Source organism: Salmo salar, chromosome ssa11 (genome assembly GCF_905237065.1).
Source record: "Salmo salar chromosome ssa11, Ssal_v3.1, whole genome shotgun sequence".
NCBI classification, from domain to species: domain Eukaryota; kingdom Metazoa; phylum Chordata; class Actinopteri; order Salmoniformes; family Salmonidae; genus Salmo; species Salmo salar.
The window spans coordinates 47,233,096-47,244,664 of NC_059452.1; the positions used below are offsets into that span (position 1 = coordinate 47,233,096).

Below are 11,569 nucleotides of genomic sequence, written 5' to 3' on the forward strand. Positions count from 1 at the left end.
GTTATGATACTGGGACAGTATACCAGGTATGGTTATGATACTGGGACAGTATACCAGGTATGGCTATGGTGTAATGACGGTGTAATGATCCAATATGGCCATACTCACCAAGGTTACCACTGAATAATGCATTTGGCCCCCTTTTCCCTCCCACAACTAACTGACTGATAGACAGACAACATTAGTCCAACCCAAAACATAATTTAGCCATTTAAAATTCAATTATTCTCCTCTGCAACCCCCCAGACCGCTTTTGGACCAGGGCGATCTCCAATCTCTCCAGTCTGTCAAGAGAGAGTCTAAATGGGATATAATGGGTCAGCTGGATACCTTGGCAAACACTGAATGGAGAGCAATCACATAGATCAAATATACAGGGGGAAATTGAGCTGGAATTCATACAGAGGCAGGGGGGATATAGAGAGAGAGGAGGGCAATACAAATTGATGGGTCCGGCAAACATAATAATGTGCTTCCCAGTCCATGTAATCATCCCTTTAAAAAGGCACAGACATCGTAGAGGGCTGTTGACTGATGGATACCCTCATAGACAGACGAGTGAGAGAGACAGAGAGAGAGAGAGAGGGGGACAGAGAGAGTGAGAGAGAGAGACAGTGAGAGAGAGAGCGAGAGAGAGAGACAGAGAGAGAGAGGGGGGACAGACAGAGTGAGAGAGCGACAGAGAGACAGAGAGAGAGAGAGAGAGAGGGAGAGAGAGAGGGGCAGAGCGAGATAGAGACAGAGAGAGCGAGAGAGAGAGAGAGAATTAGGCCGATACCCGCTAATTATCAAAATCCAGAAAAGATCCGTTAAATTCTACAACCACCTAAAAGGAAGCGATTTCCAAACCTTCCATACCAAAGCCATCACCTACAGAGAAATTAACCTGGAGAAGAGCCCCCTAAGCATGCTGGTCCTGGGGCTCTGTTCACAAACACAAACAGACCCCCAGGACAGCAACACAATTAGACCCAACCAAATAATGAGAAAACAAAAAGATATTTACTTGACACAGTGGAAATAATTTACAAAAACAACAGAGGAAACTAGAATGCTATTTGGCACTAAACAGAAAGTCTACACAGTGGCAGAATACCTGACCACTGTGACTGACCCAAAATTAAGAAAATCTTTGACTATGTACAGACTCAGTGAGCATAGCCTTGCTATTGAGAAAGGCCGCCGTAGGCAGACATGGCTCTCAGGAGAAGACAGGCTATGTGCACGCTGCCCACAAAATGAGGTGGAAATTGAGCTGAACTTCCTAACCTCCTGCCAAATGTATGACCATATTAGAGACACATATTTCCCTCAGATTACACAGACCCACAAAGAATTTGAAAACAAATCAAATTTTGATAAAGTCCAATATCTATTGGGTGAAATACCACAATACCACAAGAAAAGGGCAACCAGTGAAGAACAAACACCATTGTAAATACAACCTATATTTATATTTATTTATTTTCCCTTTTGTACTCTATTTGCACATCATTACAACACTGTATATATAAATAATATGACATTTGAAATATCTGTATTCTTCCGGAACATTTCAGAGTGTAATATTTACTGTTCATTGTTGATAGTTTATTTCACTTTTGTTTATAATCTATTTCACTTGATTTGACAATGTAAACATATTTTTCTCATGACAATAAAGGCCTTTGAATTGAATTGAGAGAAAGAGAGAGAGAGAGAGAGAAAGAGAGAGAAAGAGAGAGAAAGAGAGAGACCCTCTGTGACTTTCTGTATACTTCTCTTCTAATATTTCCATCAATATTTGTTCTTACCCACATGATAAAGACCCCCCCCCCTCCTCCGGCCACCTTGATCCACATTGTTCTAAGTCCTGGAAATGTGACTGATTGATCAGACCAGTGGATGAACATAACAGTAAAGATTAAGAGGATGAGTAATAAGCAGCATGTGCTTACACAGCGCTGTGGACTAATCCTGCCCCCACCACCGGTCCCCATCGTCTCCCCTTTAGAGGAGCAGCCACCAGTCAGGACCCACAGACACACACACAGCTCCCGGACAAGAGGGGAGGACAGGACAGAGCAACTCACAGTGTTAACTAACTTCCATTGTCCAGCAGATCCACACCACTGTTACAGAGACCAAGAGACTATCCAGGACCTGAGAGAGAGAGACTGAGAAATCATCGTATCTCCATCACCAAGGGACAGAGGAAGGAGAGACAACCGGACAGGACATCCAGTGACTGCGTGACCATAGGAGAGTTGATCTGGACTAAAGAGGAACTGAACTGACCAGCCGTCTGCCAGTCTGACTGCGGACACGAGGAGCCTGCCAGTTACAGCTACCCATCCATCAGCACATTTCTGCACTCCAATAGATTGGCAGTGACACTCATCGCTGATTGCCAAGGTGCCAGACATCAGGGGAGGCCATTGGTGTGACCTCCTCACTGCAAAAGGAAGAACCGTCACACAGCAGCTAGGCTAGTCATTGCATTGGGATACAATATCAGAACTTTTAAAGCCGTTTACAGTAACCCTCTGATAGAGGTGGGGGGGAAAAGTGACCAGTCCACAAGACACCGTTAGGACATATTGAGAAACCATGATGGAGGAACACCTGTCTAACATCCATCCTTCCTCCTCTCCAAGTGAATCTTCAGGGAGCAGTGGCACCGACTGTGACAGCAGAGGAGGTAAATGTTTGGCTGATATGGATTTTTCTTAAAATCATCATTTCTAAAAACTGGTGCTCGGGCCAAAAGCTCAGAGAATAAAGGAAGTGAAACCCAGCGCATGGTAAATGCTGCTCCAGAGTTTCAGAAACCAAGTTGTATATTATTGATTGTGTTCCGTAATGAAGAGCTTGGGATTAGCATTTACCATGTGTGGGCGGTTTGCTTCTTTACTAGCAGAACAGGTACAGCCCTCAGTGCAGCCCTCAGTACAGCCCTCTCTCCCATTAGAAACAACAGGTTGCTGACCAGCTTGCTGGCAGCATGGTGAGCCTGATGGAGTTGTTACTGATAACAGTGCTTAGTTTGTGGCTCCACATTTCAAACATTTTAAACATGTCAAATGTTCTTTTTCTATCAGATCTGACATTTCACATGTATTTTATTTAATTGATCCAAATAATAATTTTCAATTAGTAGAACATATATTTTGGGGGAATATTAACCAGATCTTAGAAAAAAATATATTATTTATATTGGAGAGAAAAAAGTAATGCTGCTTAATTTAAATTGTAAATAATTTGATAGTTGGATCTTTAATGCAACACTACCCAGCATACAGCAGCCAGCAAGCATTCCTCGTACAGTCTCTACCTACCCCACCTCTCTCTCTCTGTTGTCCCCCAGCATACAGCAGCCAGCAAGCATTCCTCTGTTTCCCCAGCATACAGCAGCCAGCAAGCATTCCTCGTACAGTCTCTACCTACCCCACCTCTCTCTCTCTGTTGTCCCCCAGCATACAGCAGCCAGCAAGCATTCCTCGTACAGTCTCTACCTACCCCACCTCTCTCTCTCTGTTGTCCCCCAGCATACAGCAGCCAGCAAGCATTCCTCGTTCAGTCTCTAACTACCCCACCTCTCTCTCTCTGTTGTCCCCCAGCAAAGAGTCCATCCCCGGGTAAAGCCCTGAGTCCAGCACTGCTCTGTAAGGTCTGTGGGGACACCAGCAGTGGAAAACACTACGGCATCTACGCCTGTAACGGCTGCAGTGGATTCTTCAAACGCAGCGTCCGACGAAGACTCATATACAGGTGAGTTGAAGTGGTAACAGACACTCTAGCCCAGTGTATCGTCAGCGTCCGACGAAGACTCATATACAGGTGAGTTGAAGTGGTAACAGACACTCTAGCCCAGTGTATAGTCAGCGTCCCACAGAGACTCATATACAGGTGAGTTGAAGTGGTAACAGACACTCTAGCCCAGTGTATAGTCAGCGTCCCACGGAGACTCATATACAGGTGAGTTGAAGTGGTAACAGACACTCTAGCCCAGTGTATAGTCAGCGTCCCACAGAGACTCATATACAGGTGAGTTGGGGTGGTAACAGACACTCTAGCCCAGTGTATAGTCAGCGTCCCACAGAGACTCATATACAGGTGAGTTGGAGTGGTAACAGACACTCTAGCCCAGTGTATCGTCAGCGTCCGACGGAGACTCATATACAGGTGAGTTGAAGTGGTAACAGACACTCTAGCCCAGTGTATAGTCAGCGTCCCACAGAGACTCATATACAGGTGAGTTGAAGTGGTAACAGACACTCTAGCCCAGTGTATCGTCAGCGTCCGACGGAGACTCATATACAGGTGAGTTGAAGTGGTAACAGACACTCTAGCCCAGTGTATAGTCAGCGTCCCACAGAGACTCATATACAGGTGAGTTGAAGTGGTAACAGACACTCTAGCCCAGTGTATAGTCAGCGTCCCACAGAGACTCATATACAGGTGAGTTGAAGTGGTAACAGACACTCTAGCCCAGTGTATAGTCAGCGTCCCACAGAGACTCATATACAGGTGAGTTGGGGTGGTAACAGACACTCTAGCCCAGTGTATAGTCAGCGTCCCACAGAGACTCATATACAGGTGAGTTGGAGTGGTAACAGACACTCTAGCCCAGTGTATAGTCAGCGTCCCACAGAGACTCATATACAGGTGAGTTGGAGTGGTAACAGACACTCTAGCCCAGTGTATAGTCAGTGTCCCACAGAGACTCATATACAGGTGAGTTGGACTGGTAACAGACACTCTAGCCCAGTGTATAGTCAGCGTCCCACGGAGACTCATATACAGGTGAGTTGGAGTGGCAACAGACACTCTAGCCCAGTGTATAGTCAGCGTCCCACAGAGACTCATATACAGGTGAGTTGGACTGGTAACAGACACTCTAGCCCAGTGTATAGTCAGCGTCCCACGGAGACTCATATACAGGTGAGTTGGAGTGGCAACAGACACTCTAGCCCAGTGTATAGTCAGCGTCCCACAGAGACTCATATACAGGTGAGTTGGAGTGATATAACAGACACTCTAGCCCAGTGTATAGTCAGCGTCCCACAGAGACTCATATACAGGTGAGTTGGAGTGGCAACAGACACTCTAGCCCAGTGTATAGTCAGCGTCCCACAGAGACTCATATACAGGTGAGTTGGAGTGGTATAACAGACACTCTAGCCCAGTGTATAGTCAGCGTCCCACAGAGACTCATATACAGGTGAGTTGGAGTGGTATAACAGACACTCTAGCCCAGTGTATAGTCAGCGTCCCACGGAGACTCATATACAGGTGAGTTGGAGTGGCAACAGACACTCTAGCCCAGTGTATAGTCAGCGTCCCACAGAGACTCATATACAGGTGAGTTGGACTGGTAACAGACACTCTAGCCCAGTGTATAGTCAGCGTCCCACGGAGACTCATATACAGGTGATTTGGAGTGGCAACAGACACTCTAGCCCAGTGTATAGTCAGCGTCCCACAGAGACTCATATACAGGTGAGTTGGACTGGTAACAGACACTCTAGCCCAGTGTATAGTCAGCGTCCCACAGAGACTCATATACAGGTGAGTTGGAGTGGTATAACAGACACTCTAGCCCAGTGTATAGTCAGCGTCCCACAGAGACTCATATACAGGTTAGTTGGAGTGGTAACAGACACTCTAGCCCAGTGTATAGTCAGCGTCCCACGGAGACTCATATACAGGTGAGTTGGAGTGGTATAACAGACACTCTAGCCCAGTGTATAGTCAGTGTCCCACAGAGACTCATATACAGGTGAGTTGGAGTGGTAACAGACACTCTAGCCCAGTGTATAGTCAGCGTCCCACAGAGACTCATATACAGGTGAGTTGGAGTGGTAACAGACACTCTTGCCCAGTGTATAGTCTGCGTCCCACAGAGACTCATATACAGGTGAGTTGGAGTGGCAACAGACACTCTAGCCCAGTGTATAGTCAGCGTCCCACAGAGACTCATATACAGGTGAGTTGGAGTGGTAACAGACACTCTAGCCCAGTGTATAGTCAGCGTCCCACAGAGACTCATATACAGGTGAGTTGGAGTGGCAACAGACACTCTAGCCCAGTGTATAGTCAGCGTCCCACAGAGACTCATATACAGGTGAGTTGGAGTGGTATAACAGACACTCTAGCCCAGTGTATAGTCAGCGTCCCACAGAGACTCATATACAGGTGAGTTGGAGTGGTATAACAGACACTCTAGCCCAGTGTATAGTCAGCGTCCCACAGAGACTCATATACAGGTGAGTTGGAGTGGTATAACAGACACTCTAGCCCAGTGTATAGTCAGCGTCCCACAGAGACTCATATACAGGTGAGTTGGAGTGGTAACAGACACTCTAGCCCAGTGTATAGTCAGCGTCCCACAGAGACTCATATACAGGTGAGTTGGAGTGGTAACAGACACTCTAGCCCAGTGTATAGTCAGCGTCCCACAGAGACTCATATACAGGTGAGTTGGAGTGGTAACAGACACTCTAGCCCAGTGTATAGTCAGCGTCCCACAGAGACTCATATACAGGTGAGTTGGAGTGGTAACAGACACTCTAGCCCAGTGTATAGTCAACCTACCCACTGATAGATCGGCTAACTGTGTTATCACAACTTCACTTTTTTTTCTTTTTTTAACTATTTGTGAGTTTAATACATTTAAGTTTGAACCTGACTTCGTAGTTGATGTTTAAATCTCTAGAATAGTTCACATACTGTAAAATATGTTTTCCTCTGCTCATCCCAACAGGTGTCAGGCTGGTACGGGCATGTGCCCAGTGGATAAGGCCCATCGTAACCAGTGCCAAGCCTGTCGGCTGAAGAAGTGCCTACAGGCAGGCATGAACAAAGATGGTGAGTCAGTGAAATGTATTTATTTGAAGTCAAAGATAATAATCCGTTTTTTTCAGTATGAATAGATGTGAAAGTTTGTATAATTGAAGTTAGAGTTGGGATATGTTTGTTGAGGTAGTCTGTCTCCTTGGACAGTGAAGTGTAAAGGTGTAGCAGGAGTCTGAGCTGTGTCTGACCTTTCCCCCAGCTGTCCAGAACGAGCGCCAGCCCCGCAGCACGTCTCAGGTGCGTCTGGACTCCATCGACGTGGACACAGACAAGGAGCATCTGTCCACCACACGGGATCCCACTTCCTCTTCCTCTTCCTGCTCAGTGATCACCCGGCCTCACATCACCTCCACCTCAATCAGCTCGTCCTCTGCCCCACCGCAGCGCTGTGGACCTCCCAGCCCACAGAACAACCACCGCTTCATGGTCAGTCTCATGACCGCTGAGACCTGCGCTAAACTGGAGCCTGAGGATGGTGAGGAGGGCTTTATTATGGCTGTTCGTTGGTTTTCCTCTGTTTCTCTCTTTCTTTCTCTCTTTTCTTCTCTCTTTATTTCTCTCTCTCTCTTTCTTCATTTCCCTCTCTCTACTTCTTAATCTTTCTTCTCAAGTATTTACCATTTCTCTCCCAGTTTACATAATCTCCAGGTTTGATCTATTGTATTTAAATAATTCCACTTCTTTCCCAGTTGATGAGAACATTGATGTGACCAGTAACGAGCCAGAGAGGGAGTCCTCAGACTACCACATGTCCCTGTACCCTTCCAGTACAGAGAATGTGTACGAGACGTCAGCCCGGCTTCTCTTTATGTCTGTTAAATGGGCCAAGAACCTGCCAGTGTTCTCCAATCTCCCCTTCAGAGACCAGGTAAGACGGGATACTATGATAGGGTTTACTTACAGTATAAACTGCTTATTTTAAACATATTGCTACATTGTTTGGTAACTAATAGTTAGTCAATATGAACGCTTTCATATAGATCAAATGGGTAAACAAGGAGTTTTTTTTTACGGTGCAAAGAATAGTTTGAAAGAACTTTCATCTGTTTAAAGACCCTTGAACTGCTTCTAAAACATGTTTCTGCATAGTTTGTGATGTCATGTTTATGACCTGTCACCCTTGACCTCTAACCTTGTGTGACCCCCACTGATCTGACTTCCTTGTTACCCTCCAGGTAATCCTGCTGGAGGAGGCATGGTCTGAACTCTTCCTGCTGTGTGCCATCCAGTGGTCTCTCCCCCTGGACAGCTGTCCTCTGCTGTCCCTCCCCGACCTGTCCCCCCCCACCATGCAGAGTAAGACATCCTACACCAGCGTGGACCTGCGCCTGCTCCAGGAGGTCTTCAGTAGGTTCAAAGCCCTGGCCGTAGACCCCACTGAGTTTGCCTGCCTCAAGGCCATCGTCCTCTTCAAACCAGGTGGGTGTCTGGGGGTCAGGGGGACGTTGGTTTGGGATTTTTGTTGCTATGGTGTAATTTTTTGGCCAGATATAATCTGTGGTGATGTTTTTGTGACCAGAGCTGAATGTAATGCGATACATCTTTCTGTTTGATGTGGATTAGGGCTTTCTGTTTCTGGGGGTGTAAATTCTACTTCCCCAGATTCTGTCTGGCCATGTGGATAAGACATGAGACTAGCCTGTTTGACTGATCGTTCATTCTTCTCTTTGTTGTCACAGAGACCCGAGGTCTGAAGGACCCAGAGCAGGTAGAGAACCTACAGGATCAGTCCCAGGTGATGTTGGGACAACACATCAGATCACATTACTCCAGTCAGCCTGCCAGGTAGGACTACTACGACCTCCCTGCACAACCTCCCTGACCTCCCTGCACAACCTCACTTACCTCCCTACACAACCTCCCTGACCTCCCTACACAGCCTCCCTGACCTCCTGACACAGCCTCCCTGACCTCCCTACACAACCTCCCTGATCTCCCTACACAACCTCACTGACCTCCCTACACAGCCTCCCTGACCTCCCTGCACAACCTCCCTACACAACCTCCCTGACCTCCCTGCACAACCTCACTGACCTCCCTACACAGCCTCCCTGACCTCCCTACACAACCTCACTGACCTCCCTACACAGCCTCCCTGACCTCCCTACACAGCCTCCCTGACCTCCCTACACAACCTCCCTGATCTCCCTACACAACCTCACTGACCTCCCTACACAGCCTCCCTGACCTCCCTACACAACCTCCCTGTCCTCCCTCCACAACCTCACTGACCTCCCTACACAGCCTCACTGACCTCCCTACACAGCCTCCCTGACCTCCCTACACAGCCTTCCTGACCTCCCTACACAACCTCCCTGATCTCCCTACACAACCTCACTGACCTCCCTACACAGCCTCCCTGACCTCCCTGCACAACCTCCCTACACAACCTCCCTGACCTCTCTGCACAACCTCACTGACCTCCCTACACAGCCTCCCTGACCTCCCTACACAACCTCACTGACCTCCCTACCCAGCCTCCCTGACCTCCCTACACAACCTCCCTTATCTCCCTACACAACCTCACTGACCTCCCTGCACAACCTCCCTACACAACCTCCCTGCACAACCTCCCTGACCTCCCTGCACAGCCTCCCTGACCTCCCTGACCTCCCCGCACAACTCCCTGACCTCCCTACACAACCTCCCTGACCTCCCTACACAGCCTCCCTGACCTCCCTACCCAACCTCCCTGGCCTCCCTACACAACCTCCCTGACCTCCCTGCACAACCTCCCTGACCTCCCTACACAGCCTCCCTGACCTCCCTACACAGTCTTCCTGACCTCCCTACACAACCTCCCTGATCTCCCTACAAAACCTCACTGACCTCCCTACACAGCCTCCCTGATCTCCCTGCACAACCTCCCTACACAACCTCCCTGACCTCTCTGCACAACCTCACTGACCTCCCTACACAGCCTCCCTGACCTCCCTACACAACCTCACTGACCTCCCTACACAGCCTCCCTGACCTCCCTACACAACCTCCCTGATCTCCCTACACAACCTCACTGACCTCCCTACACAGCCTCCCTGACCTCCCTGCACAACCTCCCCGACCTCCCTACACAACCTCCCTGACCTCCCTGCACAACCTCCCTACACAACCTCCCTGACCTCCCTACACAACCTCCCTGACCTCCCTGCACAACCTCCCTGACCTCCCTGCACAGCCTCCCTGACCTCCCTGACCTCCCCGCACAACTCCCTGACCTCCATACACAACCTCCCTGACCTCCCTGCACAACCTCCCTGACCTCCCTACACAACCTCCCTGATCTCCCTACACAGCCTCCCTGACCTCCCTACACAGCCTCCCTGATCTCCCTACCCAACCTCCCTGGCCTCCCTACACAACCTCCCTGACCTCCCTGCACAATCTCCCTGACCTCCCTGCACAACCTCCCTGACCTCCCTACACAACCTCTCTGACCTCCCTACACAACCTCCCTGACCTCCCTACACAACCTCCCTGACCTCCCTACACAACCTCCCTGACCTCCCTACACAACCTCCCTGCTCTCAGACTCTTCCTTTATGGCCTTTAATCCACATGGATCTGGATTTCACTGTATGTATAGTTAGCTACTAACCTGAAGAATGAGAGGATGTTAAAATGGATCCACTGTATGTATATCTAGCTATTAACCTGAAGAATGAGAGAATGTTAAAATGGATCCACTGTATGTATAGCTAGCTACTAACCTGAAGAATGAGAGGATGTTAAAATGGCCGGTGAAATCAAATTTCACTCTTATGGATCTGTAAATGACTTGATCTTGATATTATTTTGATAGCTGGTAACAGAATTGGAATCAGTTTCATTTTCTGTTTTTAGACACTTCAGGACTTTGATGGAATCTCGTTGCTGTAAATTCAAAGTGTATAACTCCCGACCCTCTCTGTCTCTCTGTGTAGATTTGGGAAGCTCCTCCTGCTGTTGCCCTCTCTGCGTTTCGTCAGCTCTGAGCGGATCGAGCTCCTCTTCTTCCACAGGACCATCGGCAACACCCCCATGGAGAAACTTCTGTGTGACATGTTCAAGAACTAATACACACAAAAACAAAATGGACGCTCAGTAATACTGCACCAAGACACACTGCAAGTGAACATGCTGAAAGCTAACAAACTGATGTGTGTAACAGGATGTTGTAAATATCTTATTGCTGTGTGTAAGAAAACCATGTAAATTTGTCATTGCTGTAAGAGAGTGTTGAAAACAGGCCTGCTTTTGAGCTTGATAATGTGTTATAATGGATTTTGCTGTGTGTTGGACACCAGACTCAAAATGTCCTTTACTGTGGACAGAATGTTTGTGTCTCATATCTTCAGTTACATTTCTGTCTAGCCGTCCATGGTCTATATTTTTCACGATGTAATGTAATATATTTATATAAAATCTGTTTCGTGTTAGATACTGTACATTTCTGCTATCATAAACATGTGTGCTGTATTTATGATTTCATGCCTTGATCAATTTAAACTTGTATTTTTCTTCTATCTGTTAACTGAAGGGGATGAGTAGAAACCAGGTTTACACCAAGCTATCTGTTAACTGAAGAGGATGAGTAGAAACCAGGTTTACACCAAGCTATCTGTTAACTGAAGGGGATGAGTAGAAACCAGGTTTACACCAAGCTATCTGTTAACTGAAGGGGATGAGTAGAAACCAGGTTTACACCAAGCTATCTGTTAACTGAAGAGGATGAGTAGAAACCAGGTTTACACCA

General features: G+C 47.6%; 1 protein-coding gene across 1 annotated transcript; it reads left to right on the forward strand.

Annotated features, from left to right (window-relative positions):
• Positions 1-2,005: 2,005 nt before the first annotated feature.
• Positions 2,006-11,292, forward strand: LOC106592245 (photoreceptor-specific nuclear receptor-like). Its single transcript, XM_045689680.1, has 8 exons — positions 2,006-2,680; positions 3,600-3,750; positions 6,746-6,849; positions 7,037-7,312; positions 7,527-7,705; positions 8,013-8,256; positions 8,517-8,622; positions 10,758-11,292. The coding sequence occupies exons 1-8, from the start codon at positions 2,590-2,592 to the stop codon at positions 10,888-10,890; spliced, it is 1,284 nt and encodes a 427-aa protein (XP_045545636.1). The 5' UTR covers positions 2,006-2,589; the 3' UTR covers positions 10,891-11,292.
• The last annotated feature ends 277 nt before the right edge of the window (positions 11,293-11,569 follow it).

Bases quoted from the DNA above. Each gene is read 5' to 3' on its own strand.
- LOC106592245 (XM_045689680.1), top strand. From the start codon at position 2,590: ATGATGGAGGAACACCTGTCTAACATCCATCCTTCCTCCTCTCCAAGT. The intron at 6,850-7,036 runs GTGAGTCAGTGA...CCTTTCCCCCAG, and splicing joins GGCAGGCATGAACAAAGATG to CTGTCCAGAACGAGCGCCAG. The intron at 8,623-10,757 runs GTAGGACTACTA...CTCTCTGTGTAG, and splicing joins TACTCCAGTCAGCCTGCCAG to ATTTGGGAAGCTCCTCCTGC.